Source organism: Rhynchophorus ferrugineus, unplaced genomic scaffold, assembly GCF_030347505.1.
Source record: "Rhynchophorus ferrugineus isolate W39M unplaced genomic scaffold, kcgeb_rfMv2 rfM1, whole genome shotgun sequence".
NCBI lineage: Eukaryota > Metazoa > Arthropoda > Insecta > Coleoptera > Curculionidae > Rhynchophorus > Rhynchophorus ferrugineus.
This window is the reverse complement of record NW_027472580.1, coordinates 11,652,555-11,673,365: the sequence shown is the minus strand read 5'-3', so window position 1 is coordinate 11,673,365 and position 20,811 is coordinate 11,652,555. Positions and strand designations below refer to the sequence as shown.

At 30.4% G+C, this 20,811-nt stretch overlaps 2 protein-coding genes across 7 annotated transcripts in view; both read left to right on the top strand.

Annotated features, from left to right (window-relative positions):
* The first annotated feature begins 263 nt into the window (after positions 1-263).
* The window catches only part of Npc1a (Niemann-Pick type C-1a), a 45,716-nt gene continuing 25,168 nt past the window's right edge, over positions 264-20,811 (top strand). For all 6 annotated transcript variants that reach the window (XM_076416008.1, XM_076416018.1, XM_076415997.1 and 3 more), the window contains exons 1-2: positions 264-524; positions 18,674-18,978. In XM_076416008.1, the coding sequence (XP_076272123.1) occupies positions 462-524; positions 18,674-18,978 (368 nt within the window). In that variant the 5' untranslated portion in view covers positions 264-461. The remainder of the gene's footprint in view (positions 525-18,673; positions 18,979-20,811) is intronic.
* Positions 301-20,811, top strand: part of LOC143199341 (uncharacterized) — a 110,648-nt gene continuing 90,137 nt past the window's right edge. The window contains exon 1 of the mRNA XM_076409099.1: positions 301-4,729. The gene's annotated coding sequence lies outside the window, so the exon portion shown is untranslated. The remainder of the gene's footprint in view (positions 4,730-20,811) is intronic.

Here is a 20,811-nt window from a genome sequence, read left to right as displayed (position 1 = left end):
GATTTTTTTTGATAGGTTGATATTTTAATCTGTCAAAATTATTTAAAAAACCCCTCTTGAATTAAAATATTTTTTTATAAATATAATTATATATATAAGAGATTCGAACTCCAAATAATTGTATATTAATTTTTTAGTTATTTTAATCAAATATAACAATTACTATAGATTTTCAAGTAGTAGTATCAGACAAATTTTTAAGCTGACAACGATGTATGACGTTTACTTGCCTCAGATGTTCGATCCACGCAAGCGCATTACCTGTGATATGTGAAACTGTGAAAGCTTTCATTTCATTTTAGTATTAAATTTGTTTTTATGAGGTGTTGTTCGGAGTACTAATGAATTTGTCAAAGAAATGATAACATTGCGAAGATAACCGTTGAATTATTAGATAAAAGGCTTTAGTGATATTTTATTTATATTAGTTTATAAGTGTGTAACAGATTTAAAAGTGCGAAATGTGGTACGAACCAAGGATGTTTTTCTTCGGGTTAATACTCGTTTTGTTTTATGCGAATGAGGTAAGCAGTATTTTAAATATAAATTGAACCTTCACTATTATTGCTAATTATTTGCTATTCGTATTTGCCCTTGCTTTATAATTCCTCGTTTATAATCTACACGAAGATTCTTATCATGTTCCTTATAGTTAATGTTTACGTTATATATATTTATACAATAGCATTTCGTTATAATTTAACTTCACGAATTTAAAACAATACTCTTGATTTATAGATTTTTCAGTTCATGTTACGTTGTTTTATTAGTTATATTGTTTATGACTGGGTGTGGATTTCCATTAACCTTATTATTAAATGTTTTAATACAAATTATACATTCAGATTTCACTTTTGTTGATCCTAGTACACACCAAATGAATACTCAAGATCTTATGACTCATCCATTTAACGGCAGAATCAAAAGTTTTTGGTTTCATTGTACTGTTTTATATTTAATTGTATAAATTGGGATAAATTAATTCAATCAGGTTAATCGCCAGTTCGATTAGGTAGCTTTTATTGAGCTTAATATCATGAGAAAGAACAAGTAGGTATATTCTCATTGAAACGACAACGACGAAACGATTCTAATTGAGTGTGGTATAATCTCGTCAATTATCAGTTTTAAGTTTTTACTGCAGACTAGTTCATTATAATTTTTGTGTTATATATGTTTTTAATCAACATAAATTATAATGCACTTAATTTAAATTAATTGTAATACATATTTAACTGTCTGACTTTACTTTTATTTTAACCAGATAATGTATCAAGTATGGTTTTTGTTATTAGAAATTCTAAGATACCGCCAAATTTAAATCAGTCATGTATAATTCAATAGAATACTATTAAGAAGTCCCTTGTTAATAAAATATACTGTTTTCCTAATAGACTGGCAATGCTTTATATTCAGATGTAAATCGCCGATAAATAATTTATCTAACTTATTATATTTAGCTTGCCGTTTTAATAGTTTTTAATCATATTTGCTATTCCAGTAAAGTGAACTATTTTAGGAAGGTAAACGAACCCTTAGTGGGTATGTTTTTTTCGACAAACTATACAGGAAATTCCTGATAATGGAATATTAATGTAACTAATATTCCTGGCTTAATGGTGTTTTTTAAAACATTTATTTCTATTCGGCAGGTGTGATGATGATTTTTACATTGACAATAGAATTGTCATGGCTTTTTCAACCAGTAATTTAATTTATTTCAACTCTCCAGGGTCTGAGCAAGTTTTGTTCTCTATTAATTTAATTTTTAGAAAATGAGCTATATTTTAGAAGGTGCGCAATAATGTTAGGAAAAATAAGTGCGTAGGTAATTTTATAGATATGCCCCGTCATAACATGACAGTATTATTGTAAACATGTTATTGGTTATTATTATTTTTTGACTTCAGAAAGCGGCAGTTTTGATTAGTTTCAAAATCAACATCGTTTCATTTAAAAAATGATCTATTATTATCTACTGATTCTGAAACTGGTAGTGAATTGACGGTTTTGAATTTTATGATTTTCTTTATAATAAAGCTGAACACTAACTCATGTTTGGTATTTTCCTTCAGCGATGGACCTGATAAGTTACTGTGATCGTTATAATTTTATTTTAATCATCAATTAATTGTTTACAACCCCCTATAAGTTATATTTATGAATAATACATGTTTGTTACGAAAATGGTGAGGTATTGTTACATCGATCTGATTTTTTGTTTCTTTCGTCATTGTTAGGAGCTTTGTGCCTTGAACAGCAAGGTTAAGTTATGACGAATATTATAACTTCTCATCAAAACCCAGTTCATGAATGATGTCAAAAGGTTTGTTGGTACGTTCCATGGTCAATGGGGCGATATCAGAAAAAAATCACTATACCTAATATGTTTAAAATTGCGTAATTAATATGTAAATGGTATCAAGTATCGTTTTTTTTTCATGATTTACCGCAGCTTTTCATCGTCTAGTGTTTCGGTTTGGGTTCGTGATTGACAGGTTTATTCGTTCAGTAGCAGTTTTGAACTTAAAATAGAGTGGTAATGGTTTTATAAATATTTGTGAAGCCTAGTGTTTTGGTTTTGAATCACCCTATTATAAATATTTTCTTCCTCTAGAATCGATTGATATGTTATTTGCTTACGGATTATTGTGTCGGTTCTTATTAATAGCTACTATTTGTTAATTTTACATCCGTATATACATTTTCGTTATTGATTTTTGTATTAGTCACCTAGGTTTTGTTGATAAAGGAATAAGGTAATTTAATACAATATCGGACACATTTTTTTGTTCCACGTAGATCCAATTTTGATTTTGTATAACAAATATAGGGCACTTGTTTTCAATAATACTACTCTCACGGTTTCCAACTAGCGATTGTGCAATTATTAGGTACTTATAATAAATTAATAAAATTATTACAGCTTATTACCTGCAATTTTCTTGCCAAGAGTCATATTGATAGTATTTTTACTTAATGTTTCTCGATACTCTGCCACATTTCACAGTTAGTGTGTCTGGAATCCTCCCTCATTTCAATTCTATAAAAGTTCTAGCATTCATTTTGAAAATATTATTTCAGTTACAGTCACTATCGACGGATTGAATCTGGGAACATTTAGACTATTTGCCTGTATAAATCCCGGTTCAATTTTTTCGTTTATCTTTTCTTTCCATGGCTAGCACAAAATCAATTTTTTAACGGTGAAATATAAGGTAAATAATCCAAATAAAATTAAACTGTACCAAAAATTTCAAACGTTGGAATTCGAAAATGATGAGAAACGACAAGTGACGTCAATGTTTCGTAGCGCATCTGATTGGTGTTTAATTTAACATGGCGAAGTCACTTTTAATTGGAAAATAAATGCATTTTTATTCTCTATAGCTTTTATAATATTTTAATCTATCTAGCCTATTCACGATGCTAGACACCTATAGGAATATTTTAATTCAGTTTTAGCAGCGCGTAATACACTACCCCTTGCTAATTCTGTCACATTCATTATGATTATTCCGCCTCGGTGTCGATAGCTTACTTGGACTAACTTATGACCTTTTTCACTTGGACTTGTTGTAGATCTACTCCTCAGCGCTAGTTGCAATACTCTTCTTTTTTTTGCCTGGCAAGCAGTGAAACTGCGATGTTGAATTTTCATGTGGTAATATTACACCTTATATATTTTGGATTTTGCATATAAATATCTGGAAACAGCCGATTCATCAACTGCTAAGGTGTCTGAACGTTATTTGAAAGTTTGAGTAGGAATGTTGTCCAATAAGTCTTGGAATGTCTTCGAACTTTTTTGGCCCTCTTAGCTATTCTTCGTTGTTGCGATTAAAATCGCCATTTTTAAATCGTTGAAATTACAACTAAATTTCTAAAATGTTATCAAATAAAACAACCAAGGCAATGAATGTTTAAAATACCATTTTAAATGTTCTAAGATTAGTGTCCGTATAAACTGAATAACTGAATAATTCTAAATGAAAAACTGTTATTTTATGTAGAGAAATGTCAAAATCATCCAGTTTAGTTTCATTTATTTAGACTGTTTAATAGTTGGTTACATCGAACCTTCACATTTTCATAAATAGATCGCTGTTCAAAATAGATGCGAGCATCTAGTCTTTTGTCGAAATAAATTATTCCATCCAAAAAAGCCAATGTTTGGGCAAAATAACGTCTGTAGGGTCCGCAAGTATATATATAAAAAGCAGTTAATAGGCAAGTTATTCGATTTTCAATGTTTTAATTATTCAAGTATATTATTACGGCAATAAAGTAAAATATTGGCCGTTATTCTTGAAAAAATCACATAGAGAACGGTGTGATGTGCGGATGTGATAAAACGTTCGATACATTTTCAATTTTTTAAACTCGTAAAACAATATTAACTGAAGAGTGGTACTTGAAACTTTTAGCAAAATACAATTTAAAACATGTGAATTACTTTTTTTACATTGCGAATTGCACTTCATAGTTTATTAGCACTATAGTTTTAATTAGTTTATAAATATTGAAAAATATGCATCTGAATCGGCGTGCGCTGTTTCTTACCCATTTTATCTATTAGTTTAAGTGGATGTTGTTTTATCTCCCGTAAATATCCTTATATTGTTTAAAACCACTTGTTTGAACTTGTTTTAAATCAGATGTTACGTTGATATGTCTAGGTAATGTTTAGATCGTTCTAGACAAAAAAACATGAGCATATTTTACCATTGTGCAATTTTTTTTAGAATATAGGTATCATTAAAGTTATGTAAGTTTTTAATGGTACTTTATATTCAAGCTAAATGTTTAATAAGTCATAAAATTGCGTTGATATCATGTACTATGAAACGATAATGGATTTGTACGATGTATTTTTGTGCGTCATCTATGTGGCCAGTCCAAGGTACTGTTCTTAAAACGCATTCATTAACATAATTCTATTGTATTGTTCTGTAAATTTGTCGGAAAATATTTATTTTGGATATAAGACTAGTTTTGAATTGTTGATAAATTTTGATAGTTTTTATGTTTAAATAAAATTTTTTAAGGGGGTATTCTAGTCGGTAGATATGGATTTTAGGTATTTTTTCAAGCGAAGCAAGTGTAAAAAAGGTAAAAAAATTAAAAACCCAAAAAGTTACACGCTGATGAAAAGGAGTTTAAAAAATGGCTCGTCCTTGGCATGATTGCTGTCTTCCTAGTAATCTGAAGTGTACAAAAGTGAAACAACTTTATTTTCGTCAAATTACAGCTGTTCGAAAAAACTAAATTTTTAATCACTAACAATTTTTTTCACGTTTCTGATTTTCTTTTAAATAGTAAAAAAACAAATTTAAATTTTGTACGCTAGAAGAATGTATAGAGAAGGCTCACACCAAATAAATCAGTTCAGTAAAACGTCATATTTCAATCGTCTTGAAAAAAATGATTTCGAGAAAAATTCGTTTAAAATTTTGGATTGGTTACGAGCTGGTTTAGATGTCACTAAAACCGCTGTTTCTCCTAAAATAATTTAAATTTTAAAATATCCCCTTAAGGGGTTAAGGTTTAATCTAAAATACCCCTTTACTACAACAGGATGGCTCTACTGTTGTAGTGGTCAAGGAAAATTATCCCAATCCCCAGTTACGTCAGTAATCAGGATTGGAAAGACTGGGTATCCTCTGGGATGATTTCTAAGTTAATAAACTAACTAAAGTCTAAACAAACCATAGTTCGTGAAAAGAAGACTCTAAAATATTTGAAATAAAATGTTGTAACTTGTCCCTGACAATATGTTACAATATAAATTGTAATAATATGGAATACAATATTTAATTTGTGTTGAGAAATAATCCGAAATTGTCCAGTGCATTTAGAGTTATATTGAGTAATCTATCTATCGTGAGTTATGTATTTCTTCATCCCATATATTATGTCATACAATATATTTATTTTATTAAGCAATGGGTATCCATAAATATAACCTTGCTGTTATGAAAATCTTTGAAAAAATTCGATGCGTTGGGAATTGCGACAGAGCTGTGAAAAATAGTGGTTAATAATGATATTTAAGAGCTGTATTTATTCTCTGAGAAACAGAGTTTACAGAATGTTTAAGTACATTTTAATAAGTAAAAATAATAAATATTCCAAAAAACGTTTCAAATCTATTTTTTTGAGTTTAATAAAAAATGTGTTTTTAGTAAAATTCAGCTGGTTTTCTTACAATGTGTAAATTCATTTATTTTATGAAAATATTCTCGACAGTGTTTCGCTATTTTTTTGACCATAATCATAATGTCTTCACTAAAGACGTTCTGTAGTTTCTGTTTGGATCATGTAATATCCATTGGCTTCTTTTAGAAGCAGCATAAACTTATTTAGTACTGAGCATATAAAGACATAGTGATAATCAACGTTTGGTTTATACGGTGGGTGCATCCAAAATTTCCAACCAAGCTGTCGTAATGTTTGATGTCATGATTGAAGATAATATCCCTCGAGTTATTCAATTCAAACCACTAAAGTCGACTTCTGGATATTTGCAGCAGATGCCACTTTCCCCAGGAAGAAACTTTGGACGCAGTAGGTATCAAACACCTCAGAATTATTTCTGAACGGGCTGGGTGATATGGTGATAATGAGACCAATATTTTGATGGTTTCTTTTTTTATGGGTATTTTGACCGGTCATCGATTTATTGAAAATATACCGTATCTCTTCGTTACTTTTCTTTATTTTCAAAAATAAACAATTTACCAACCTTTACACCAATTTCCTTCATACGAAACTACTGGTCTAACAACTGATGGTCAGTTCAACAAAATAATATTGCATTCTATCTGTCAATATTATCCGTACTGTCGGGTTTGGCTATCTATAACCTCAAATCAAAGGGTTATTCAAAAGGGGAAACAGTGGTGTTTACATTATGTGACCGTTATTTATTGGCTATATAAAAAAATGTGAAAAGTACAATTAGATAAAACGGATGGCAGCGGTGTTACCTGGAGACGAGGCTTGGGGAGTCGATGGTGGCACGTCTAAACCAAACGAGGGTTGAGCACTGAATGAATCGCAATACCCTTCAATAACATCCCAGATAAACGTCTCGGGGTTGCCGCCAGCTATTCGTTATCGGGTTCTAGTTCTAGCCCGTGTTCAACATCTAGGATTATATTTCTGGGTATTTTGTAGACCGTTATTCCACTATGTATAATTCGACATGCCTCAAGGTCGCTACAATGTTATAAAAAAGTTGAAAAGACGAACAGAAAAATGAAAGCGGCTCAGTTTTATCTGAAGAGACACTTGGGCAATCGATGGTGTCACGTATGAACTGAACGATGGTCAATGACTGAATGATTCATAGTACCTTTCAATAATATCCGAGGTCAGCGTCTCGGGGTTGCAAGATCTTCGTTATCGTTTACCGGCCGTCATTGTTGACACCCTGCCCCTATAAATCTATGTAAGACTGCCCTGATATAACATAAAACCAAGTCCACTCATGCTCTGAGACGAGAAACCTATCCGTCGGTAAAATTATACAACGAAAACATCCCACAAGAGAAACATGCAAAATACTTGAGCCTTTAATTGGACCATAGATTTATTTGGCAGAAGAATATTTGGACTAAACGTAAACATTTTTACAGCAGGTTCTGTAATGTGAATTGAAAAGGTCGTCAATCCCATTTTAGTAATGAGAGCAAAGTGACGGTATACAAATCCATGATCAAGCCAACCTGGATATGCGGCATTCAATTATGGAACCTAGCAAGCAACAGCGACATGGAAATGTTGAAAAGATTCCCGAGTAAGGCTTTAAGGGGTATACTCAATATTCCTCAAAGGAATGTCTTCGCTCGCTGTGCGAACGGTAAAGCAGGAAATAATAAATTATAGGCGCTAGTATCAAAGACTTGTGACGAGCTGACATTTGTGCCGAGTGGAATACGAGTATAGATTGAGAAGGTGAGGAATCATTTTCAAGATGCGTTGATAATTCAATGATATTACATGTGTGCGCTAAGTTTAATGATATTGACAAGGCATTCTATCAGCGTTGTAATTTTGTACACGGATTTTAGACTGGTTTTTCTAATAAAATACGGCGTCTGCATATATGAAATAAAATATATTTATTTCATAAAATAAAATGCGTTGCAAAATAAAACAAACTCAATACTTTTTTATGAATTTCATTTATTACTGGTGTGATATTTTTAATATACGAGATATATTATTTATTATGTGTAATTATTTTTTCGACACAAAATTATAGCGGAGGCATACTAAGTCTAAGTCTGATATTTACTCCATAAATCATTCGATGTGTCCATATTGTACCTGAGCATAAACATTTATTTATATGATTTATTGATATGTATTTTGTATGTTTCTTAAAAATATCTGGATTTTATCATTTAAAAATTGTTTCAAAAATATACTCCTTTTTCAGTTGGTAGTTGATAGCATTGGGCGATGATTTCCAGACGTTTTGAACACTTACGTACTCTTTAAATAAACTTTAACTTTATAAAATAATTATATATTACGCGGGTAGTTATTCGACGAGACGAAGTCAATTTTGTGAATTTCCCGTGTAATAACTTTAAATGCATCACTGCTGCTCTCAATCTTGATAGACTACTGTGAGATTTTGAGGAAGTGTCGTCATTTAATTAGTGTTTGGACAGCATTGACGACTTCGGAAATTTTAATGAAAAAATATTTTCGTGTGCTGGTTAAGCATTCATTTTTGTTGCCGAAACCAATGAAAAACTTGATAAATACTATGGGGACTCAAAAACAATGGTAGAGAAGCGGTTTCCAGAATTCCGTTTGGCAGTATCAGCACGACAATAATAATAGTAATGACACGATAATAATAATAGTCGATAAAATTTATGGAATGATATTGGATAATAGAAAATTGACAGTACGTGATGTGACTGAGACTATAGGCATCTCGACTGAGCTGGTATACCAATATGAATATCATTTCATATGAATATGTAGATATGAAAAAGCTACCCATGCTATGGGTTCCGCGATAGCTAACATTGGACCATAAGCACGATTGTATGACCTCTTCAAAGGAGCAACATGGATAGTTCACCAGAAACCAAGGAACAATCACAACAGCGAGTTTCTCCGGGTGAACGTGCACCAAAGAAGGCCAAGTTGTATCTGTCGGTCGATTATCTTGAAAAAGGTAATGGTAATACGTTCATTGGCAAATATTATTCAGAGCTTTTGGACGGAATTGATATTGATTTGAAGCGAAACGACCACTTTTGGCGAAGAAACAAGTGTTGTTTCATCAAGCCAATGCATGGATTATTGCACTGTGGCAATAATACAAAAATCGGGCTACAAACTGCGACTCCATTCAGCTTATTCTTCGGATTTAGCCCACAGCGACTATTTCCTAACTAAAAAATGGCCTGGTAGCAAGAGGTTCGGTTCTAATGAAGAGGTCATCACTGAAACAAACTCCTATTTTGAAGGCTCTGAAAATAACCCATTATTTGAAAGGAATAATAAAGTGAAGAAGAAAGCCTTTTTGTCAGAAAATTAGTGATCAAATTGCATGAAAATGACTGTTACAAATACAAGGTAATTAATATCGGTTAAAACTATATAAAGATAAATGTTAAGTTTAAGTTACAACATAGTGAATATTGGTGTTTATTTGAAGATTATAATCAAGGAAACAGTTTAAAATCGTTATTCTATGTGTATGTTTAATAAATGAATTTTTCAAATGAATGAAATAATGAATGAATATATAAGATGTTAATTTATCTAAATGTGACATAACTATATTTACTTTTCAGTGATTCTGTTTTCAATTATTGCCAAATATAGAGAAAAAGTGAAATAGATATATATTTCGTTTATAACCCTGTATTAAAGAAATAATTTTTTATATAACTTTAGAGTTATCACTCAAGACATAATTAATAAGTTATAGTATATTTATATAATATTAAAATAAATTAAAGTGCAAGATCTTGAAAAAATATTTACAATGCAATTTTTAATTCAAAATAAATGTAACACAATATATTGTATTTAGAAAATTGGGTCAAGTGCTAGACGCAGGTATATATTAGATATAGTTGCACAATTGTTTTTAATGATAATTTAATAACAATTACAATGTAATTATCGTGGAAAACATATTTTGATTATGCCAAAAATTATTTTTATGTTTTATTCTATAATTTTGGATCTTTTACATATAGTCTCTTCAAAGTTTATTTGTATACGCGTCATTAAGATGTTTAATGCATTGCCTGTCGCAGTTTGTAAATTCGTTTTAGAAACAGATAATATTTTGCTTTTTATTTTATTCTAGTTAAAAAGAGATACAATGCTGTCTGATTAGTTCGAACACGTAAACGAATGAGTCCGTCAAAGTCGTCCAGTTGTCAGACTTATGCAAAATTCTTGAAAGCAATAGTGATAAGAGGTTATAACTCTAAACTATAAACTATTGTGGCTGTATAATGAACTGTAGTTTTTGGATTTTTGTTCAATTATTTTATTTAGATTAGAATTTTGTTGTATGTCAAAGCCAAACTAAACTAAAACTCAGAGTTGATGTGGCAACATTGCGACGTTTTGTCATCACAAATTTCGATGAAGCATATACAAGTAAACTTTGAATAGACTATATAATATAAATAAAAAAGAAAAACATAAAAATGATACATTTTATCTAGAACAATTTTATTAAGGTTCACTCATCCTTTTTCAACGTTCAAATTTTGACGTCAATTTTACTGCATAATCCAAAATAAATTTAAGTTTGAGGCTGCCAAGTTAAGAATATTTCAAATTTTTTTAGAAAAACTTAGAGTTCTATAAAGGAGACAGAAAACGATTTCATCATGATTCATATCATGCATTCTATTTCGTAGCTATATATTTTTAAAGAATTACTTTCCGATTGATTTTTGTTTATGTTTTGCATGAAGTTTAGTTAATAAAATATGGAAATTCAATATGGGTTAATATATTTTCAGGAATTTAACACTTATTATTACCCTACTTTTAACCTAATTCAAGAATAAGATTTAGATTAGATGGTTTTGTTGGATCACTACGTCCGTCAAGGCAACAGGACGGTTTTTCTACTGTTCAATTATTAAACAAATTCAAATTCAGATGTAGGTTTCAAGAAATGCGGAAGATTAATATCATATATGACATCAATAGGGTTAAACGACTTAAAAGGTTCTTTGTTCGAAGTAGATCCAATACAAATCCACGTACATAAATAAAATTAATACAAACATATTAAGTCATTTTAATTTGTAATAAATACTGTATAGTTTAGTTTGATTTTAATAATATATTTTTAATGTTCATAATCAAGATGATTTTCCGAGTTTTATAATACCCGAAGAGAACAATGCATTCGTAATATTATTTACAATTTTATAACTGCTGATTAATTACTGATATGAATATACATTATGTGATGATTCATCATATTTTGTTATCAAAAAATTATATACATTCTTAGTAGAGAAAAATAACGCTTTGAATTAAATAATTAAATTAATTAATTCTAATACAAAGCTTGTAATACTTATAATAGTTTAGATAAATATTTTCTAGATATGACAATGAACAGTTTATTATAAATGAAAACTCATAAAAATATGTAAGTTCAATACTATTAGCCTATTTAAAATTAAAACATTAGAGAATACTAATTATGACCCAGTATTTATTACAATACTTTTCCGCTTAATTTTTTTATATTTAAATTTATTGACGATTAAACCGATTAATTTTTAAAATAAAAAGTTTGTTGTAAACAAGTACATTGTTGTTTCAACAAAGTAGTTTTGTTTGGCATGTTTAGAATTAATACACATCCAAGATTGTTTTTTAATTTACTTAGAAAGTATTGTATTCAAACTAATTTTTTAAATATCAGACTAGTTTGGCTTTGTTTTACCACCGTTTCAGTGGTTGTAATTTTAATATTAAGTACTTTAGTGCTGTAAAGTTTCCATATTCCTAACTTTTCTCGTTTGATTTGAAGAAAGGTATTATTGGATCCCATCAAATATTTATGAGAGTTTATGGATGTACTTCTTTTCATTATATTTCAGCTATCGAGTTTTTTTTATTTCAATGGTTTAAAAGTGATGATTTTGATGTCAATAGATAACCGTTATAATGTATAATTCCTGTTATAATTTGCTCGTGGACAATAAAAAAATTCAAAATATTTTTAAAATTATTTGAGTAATCTCAAAGCAATATTATCAATAAGTTAACTGCGATACCTATATCGCATACCTATATCAACATAATAATATGATTTATTGTATTTTATTATCAATCGCTATATTTAAAGTTTTTAACAAAAAGCGAACAAAACCTTGGGTTTAAGTAATTTATTGCCGGCTTGGTGGCGTAGTGGTAAAGGCGACGGGACGGTCCTCCTACTGTTGCGATAGCCGCGGGTTCGAATCCTGCTGGGGCATGGTCGTAAATTTATGTTTGTGAATGTTTAAAATGTGTGAATGTTCTAGGCAAGAGTGGAAAATCCGACAAGGAAAATGATCTCAGTCACGCCAGTAACCAGGCTGGGTAAGACCGGATGTCTTCTGGGATGACCGTGGTTCGGAGCCCATGTTAAACTTTTAGGCCCAGTCCAGATAAACCCTGCTAAAAGGAGACTTATAAAATATATATAAATAAAAAATAAGTAGTTTATTAATTTTAAACCTTTGATTGTTAAGCCGGCATTTTTTCTTTTTTTTTTTTAGAATAAAACACCGCTTTAATCATAATTTATGGTATAAAATTGAAGGAAATATGTTCATTTAACGCCAAGGAATGCGAGATAGTACTGATTAAATACATTTCTGTGATTTCTATTCAATACGTCATCTGTTTAAACATAATTTTTTAATTCATAAACGACGATTTCTGTTCTGTTTATTATATTGAAATATTATCACCTAGCTTACTAGATTTTAATTTAAGTTATTTTCAGAGAATATATGCTCCAATAGATATATTATTTTATGATATATTCATTCCTTAAGTAAACAGAAATTTAAAAAATAAGAATAACTGAGAATAATGCACATTATAGAAACTAAAGAATCTAAGAAATCTCTAAAGTTCTATATTACATCTAAACAAACCAGTATTCCATAGGTTTCACTAGCTTCAGTGGCAAAGCAAAATTGACAGCAATTTTTGGCTATTAGAACAATTAGTAGTTAACGATGGAAATGGTAGATTTCGTCAAGGTTGCAACCGAATGCATCAACCGAAATAAGAGATTTGTGAAAACCACTATTTTCCACTAAGACTCATTTACAACAGGTTTTTTTTCGGGTTTGAAAATATTAAAACCATTCATAATTAACAATATAGTGTACGGTTGGAGTTCACGTTTAAAGAAACAAATATTCGTCGAGAACTTTTAGATGTCCTAATATGTAATGGTAATTAGAAAATATAATAAAGGCATTTATAATCGAAGGAATTTATTTTCTAACAACACAATGGGTAACTTCCAGGAAATATCTAACAGATTGCTGCAACTGCATGTAGAAAATAAGTTTGGAAAACACATGTTCATCTATCAAGACGCACACACAGACACATACGAACGAATTAGAACCGGAAGCTGACCAATTTAAATGATTTAATTATGGTTATGACTTGACTAAAGCACTTGAACTGCATCCGATAAGTTTAAATAGAAACCTGCTTCATTTATATTGAATTAACGTGACAATTATTTATCAGTAGAGTAACTATAAAAGGAATATTCAAAATAATTACGGTTGTCTATATATCGTAATCTAAATATAATCGGAATAAAATATCTGAGAAGGAAATAGTTTCCGTGTGTTTACTTTTAAGGTACTGTTCACAGTTACTCTATTTGGGTTAAAAAATACGTTAATTCCTTTTAGAATTTTGATTTAAAAATCTGCCAAATGTTTGTTTTCATTTTAATTGTTTTTTTTTTAATTTTTATATAATCATATTAGGTATTAGTTTTTTATATAGTAATCAATTTACTTAATTCTATAACTTGATCTTGAAATCTTGATCCATATCTTTTTAGGGGCTACTCGCTGCATTTTCACTATATGACAATTTTCTATTAAGAATATTTTTTACCAAACTTGTCAAAGTTGTGCCAAAGTCCATAGTGTAAGGAAAAATATTTGTACAATTTATAAGTATTTCTTATGCGCATTTTATACGGATTTGCTAACATCTATATATATATATATATATATATATATATATATATATATATATATATATATATATATATATATATATATATATATATATATATATATATATATATGTATTTTATTTACATATAGTTTTCTTTACATTTCTGACGTTTTGGCTGTTTTTGTTCCAAGAAACGTGATCGTCATGTTTCACAAAAGACAATAGATTATTCTATTAAAATTTATACTTATATAAAATATATAATATTTTTATAAAATTTAAATAAAAACTAGTATATATTTATTTTAAAAAATCTGGAGGAATTCAATGAAGTACGTGTATTAGTTTTTGATAAATGATGTCCGCGAATTATAAAAACATATAAAATATTAGAAAAGAAATTTTACTCTGGCTTATGGGCAAGAATGGGAAAGCGTTCTAGAAAGTTTTTATGAAAATATTCTAAGCATATTGTATTATTAGAAAGAAAATATTAATATTTCAAACTCCTTAAAGTCCATACCTTAGTATTATTCTAGACAATATTTTCATAAATATTTAATTGGCGTTTCGCCATTGTGTACTTTAAAAAATTAACTATTGATTACATCTATAAACCACTGTATGTATATGTAGGTATAATAGTGTTAGTTGCGTTTACTTTAATGTACTGGTGCTATTGGAAAGTATTTAGTAAACGTTGTAAAATCTACTGAGTCATAAACAAGATATTTTTAAACAGATAGAATTAATTCTAAGACAAGTGACATCACAGATTCTTGACATTTTGTGGTAAGGAAATGGTGAACCGACTGATGTCGTGACAATGATAATTCGGTAGAAACCGGAAATTATTTTCATATACTACTATTATCAAAAATATTAAGACTTCAGAAATAAAAAAAATAGTTCTTTTTCAAAGTTTATTTCACCTCTTTGATAGTAATCCGTTTTTTTTGGTCACAGCAATATTTATATAAATTAAATAAAATGGCTTTACCTTAATGTGCGATAGTTTGTTGTTTGTAATAAAATGTTTTACATTACTTAAATCAAAATACTACTAAGGCTTGTAATTAAACGTCTATATATATGTATTTTATTTACATATAGTTTTCTTTACATTTCTGACGTTTTGGCTCTTTTTGTTTCAAGAAACGTGATCGTCATGTTTCACAAAAGGCAATATATTATTCTATTAAAATGTATACTTGTATAGAATATATCATATTTTTATAAAATTTCATTACAAACTAGTATATATTTATTTATAGTATAATTTTTTTAATTTAATTTAAACTAGTATAATAGTCTATCAATATACTGAAAAACTGCCTCATATTGATATTGACAACGCAAATGCTCTAGGTGTTGGAAATGTTTGCTCTAATATAGGTCTTAATAAAAATCAAATAAAAATCTATGACAAACCTTGCTAGGTTCCAACTATGATAAACCTTGGTAATATCAATGTGATTTAGAGATAGATGTATATATATATATATATATATGATGATGGTTTATGTGTTACCTTAGCAACTATTACGTAAATGCCTTTTTTGATTTTTTTAACTCTTTTGATGTCTGTTCAAATCATATGTATATATTATATTATATTTTGAATATAAATGTATCTTTCGTATCTTGTTATTTTTTAAATTTTTAGTATATTAGATTAGATTATAGTATATTACAATTATTTTCTAAATATTAATAAAATACGATAAAATATTTGGGACCATTATTCCACGTCTGAATCCATGATAAAACAAATATAATATTAATTGATTTTACATTGCCGTTCGCCAACTTAAAATCGTTTAAAATGAATTGTTTCTATAACACAAAGAACTCAATAATTGCCTCCTTCCTTTTCTCATTTTTTAAAAGTTATTATGAGAAGGAATTCTTCCGTTTTACTTATGTCATGATTGGAAAGTACCCATTCGAATGAAATAGTAATAACTATTTTCATTCAAATACTTTTTTGGCTATCTGATGGTTCGAGTGCTTTCCGACTATCGATTGTTTATATTAGATAGTTTCCCAATGCTAACATGTCACGTTAGCTATGCAGCGAAAGATGGAAATATCAATACTTGGAGAAGTGCTTTGGAAGAGATTATTTAGACAATTAAAATGGAATTGGACCATCAATTTGTCGAACCGTCGACGATTTTAGTTCTAATCTAGTTGTGCAATATTGACTTTGCAGTTTAGCATGAGTTTCGAAGTTTCGACCGTAAAATCACTAATTAGAAGCCAATAACACTTTATTTTTAAAAATCTTTTAATTTTAATCGACGTTTGACATGGAAAAAAACATATATTGGTTATATTGTATAACGGAAATCATATAATAATACTTATTGCCCACGGGCAGATTGTTGACGTTCAAAGAGATTAATAAAAAAAATCTTTTAATGTTGCTGAAGTTTTTTTTTGGAACTGAAAAAAGTTTGATACTAGTCAAATAATTGATTGTATTGTTCATTCGCACACACGTTCACATTGTCACATATTAAATAATTAATGCTGTTTTAATTTTGTTCCGTGATATCATGCCTTTCGGAATAAAATCTGAGTGTTCATCTTAATCCTAGCCAAATGGAATGTTGGGTTTGCTAATGTTATCTTATCCGCATATGATTCAACGACATGTTATCAGTTACAATAAATCTTTTATTATATTTATGGTGTTAATAAACGCAATTATTACCCTCCTCCATTTTAAATATACGGTTAAACACAGGTTTGATGATTTTTTGTTTGATGTTTAAAGCTTTATATAAAAGAAATCGATTTGATATTAGGTGGTTACATTTATTTTGATGAATTATATAAAATTAATACTAATACCTAAAATGTTAAATTAAAAGTAAACATTAGTGTTAATATATATATATATATATATATATATATATATATGTTAACTATTAGACATTTTTTTCGGATTAAGTATCACACACTATATTATATTAGAAGAATAAAACAATACATTAATAATATTCGCAATTTTACTTAGCGAGATTTGGATATTTGTATGTGGTGTAATGAAATGGTGTGATGATTCATCATGTTTTCTTATCTAACGTTTCTAACGAAAGACTAACTGAAATTATTCCAAATAAAAAATTTTAATACCAGGATTATGTTCAATTTAGATAAATATTTTTAATATAGCTTTGAAGCTTCATATTTTTTTAAATCATAAATTGTAAGATGAATTTTTATGGTTTTACCTGATAAGTGGCTTTAAAGTCACCACAAGACGCTAAGTGAGGTTATCGTTTAAAATTGTTTCGATTATAAGAGTATCTTACAACAAAATCACTAATTGGATATTAACGATAACTTCTCAGAGCAATAGATGTTCTTCAGCTGTATATGTCTTAAAATTTCCACAATACGAGGGTGGCCCGATAAGTACTTAGCTTACAAAAGAAACACGAAAATTTTGGATAAGTGGCAATTTATTTCTCAACATAGTCTCCTTTTAGCCCAAAACGACCCAGCGTTGCTCCAACTTCTTTAGCCCTTCTGAAAAATACGTTTTCCAGAAATCTGCAAAGTGGGCATGCGTAACGGCGATGACCTTTTCATTCCACGCAAATTTCTGGTCGCCGAGTGACTTTTCCAAGTTCGAAACAAAAAAAAGTCGCAAGGGACCAAATCTGGAGAATACGGTGGATAGGATAGCAGTTCGTAGTCCACTTCGAGCAATTTGGTCGCGGCTAGTACCGATGTTTGAGTCAGTAGGATGTCGTGGTGGAAGAGCACTTTTTTCTTTGCCAAATGAGGCTATTTTTTTCGTTAATTCGGCGTCGAATCGGCGCATTAATTCGGCATAGTACAGCCCTGTGGTCGTTTTGCCATTCTCCAGAAAGTCGATGTAGGCCACACCTTGTAATTTGCAGAAACCGGTGGCCATCGCCTTTAGGGCCGATAGGACAGTCACTGTTTATATATCACTGATAGTGAAGTTCACTGTTTCGACTGTTCCTTGGTCTTTGGTGGTGGATCTAGGTTTCGTCAACAGTCACGAGCAGCTCAATAGTACTAATGGAAAATTGTAATTTTATGCGGAGAAATGTCAAAACCATCGAATTTAATGGTTAGGTTAGGCTGTTTAACAGTTGTTTAGGTTGATATTTCGCATTTTCACCTATAGATATCGGTGATAAAAATACATGCAAGCACCTAATGCATCTGGTTTGCTAGCGAAAGCCTGTTACTTTTTAATGATACTTATCCCCATTGTCATTCAAGTAAAAATTATTAGAAATTAGAAAAAGTACCTTCGTAGTAATTTAAGAACGTGGAATATAAGAAAAACACTCTCTAATAAGGAACGTCATTAATATATTTCAATATTTTAAAAAGTTTTCCTTGTTTTTTTTTCCTCTATAAAATAATAATATATTTATGTGTTTTTTATTTCCAGGTAAATTCAGCCCAAAGCAATAGTATTCTAAGCCGCACAGATTCGCCGCTGTTACCACCAACGAATGCCAGATCTGCGTTGGAGCCCACCCAAGGTCAGTGTATCTGGTACGGCCAGTGTAACTCCAAGGGTAGCTTGAAACAGAACTGCCTCTACAATGGCCCCCCGAAACCTCTCGACAATAGCACGCGATCCATCTTTAAACAATGGTGTCCCCATTTGGATCCCGATGCGGTTTGTTGTGATGCCAATCAGGTGAATACGATGGCGTCAAGCGTCGTGTTGGCGGCAAACTTCTTGAAAAGGTTGGTATTGACGTGGATCACGATTGATTAACGTCTGCGTTAATCCGCGTATTTTTACGTTATCGTTTTCGCGCCTTTTTAAGAAACGTTTTTGTTAATCGTGATCTGTTGGTGCGGTTGTAAATCATTATCGTCATTGCTGGGAGTTTCCGTATCTGAAATCGAAAATCGAATACTAAATTATGTTTTATATTAAAACTAATATCTAGTGTTTTATGGATTTAACAAACATAATATAAATATCCTTTAATATTTCGATTTACTAGCTAAAATGTTCTACCTGGACTAATATTAAACTTACAAGGGTGGTCCGATAAGTACTTACCCTACAGAAGAACAAAAGTTTTGGAAATGTGGCGATTTATTTCTCAACATAGTCTCCTTGTAGCTGGTTGCCCTTGACCCAGCGATGCCCCAAGTTCTTTAACCCGCCTGAAAAATACGTTTTCTCGAGGTCTGCAAAGTGGATCTCCGTGGCGGCGATGACTGCTCAAATTTCTGCCCGGCGAGTAACTTTTTCAAGTTCGGAAACAAAAATAAGTCGCACGGGTTCAAATCTGGAGAATACGATAAATGGGGAAGCACTTCGTAGTTTTTCGACTGTTCCGTGGTCTGTGGTGTGCATCAGTGTATCCATGTTTCGTCGATGGTCACGAAACGGCGCAGAAATTTCTTCGGATTGCGTTAAACAGTGCCAAATACTGCTCTGAAGTGGTTTTATGATTGTGCTTGTTGTCCAAAGCGAGCAAACGTGACACCCATCGCGCCCTCATGCCGAAAATTTCATGCAGTATATGATCTACACGGTCTTTTGTGATGCAGATCGAAAATGATACGAGATCGTGAATCTTTGCTTGTGATGCCTGTGAGATCAAGTATTTATCGGACCGCCCTCGTATTTGGCCATATTTTTATTTTCAACAGGTTAAACTGTGATCTGTGAATAAAGATGTGCTAATTTAAATGCATTTATGTACATCGAGTACAGTGACATATTATATACTACTTAAATTACAATTAGGAATTGCATCTTAGTTCAGCAGTTCTCTATAATATATATAAGCCATTTTTATCTATAATCATCTGAAGGGCATGGAACAAACCTTCCAAAAGAAGATATTCCTTTAAGTTACTTTTAAAACACTCTTCTGGGCCATAGTAGGTTACTTTGTAAAAGAGCAAATCATTTTACTATTAGATATTTTTCTTTAATTTATTAGAAACATCTTTCCTAGTTATTACGTTAAATGTTTACATTATCTGAATCATCTTCTGACCAATTAGAACAAACCTTCACACCAAATTAAAGTAAATCTCAACTTACCGTCCAATGAGTGCAATAATTCAACAAATTAAGGTGTATTCATGTAGTCGTGACAAAAACAGTATGTCATAGTGAATCACCAGACCATTAAACCACCAGACAAGTGTTGCTAAATCTACTAAGAAAGGGAATTACAAAGTTTAACAACTTGATAAATGCACCCTTTCGACTAATATATTATTCAGATGTTTGTTGAATCTTATAGACCTACTACTACCGATAGCTAAGGTATATGAAAAGCCATTGAAAGCAATTTACAAAAAAATATAGAAATAGTAAATCTAATACTTGCCCATCAGTTGAAATGTTGTATGAAAAAAAATTCAACAATCGAAGGAAATGCCCACGAATATTTCTTCAGTTATATTCTTAGATGAAACTGAAAAGCCTTCGACAAGAGGAACCCCATTTTGCAATAAAGAAGCTGAAGCAAGTAAAAGAAAGGAACGGAAAGACTCCACTCTCATGTTAATGCCGAAGTATTGCAACTCTTGCAGGAATCTAGCAGG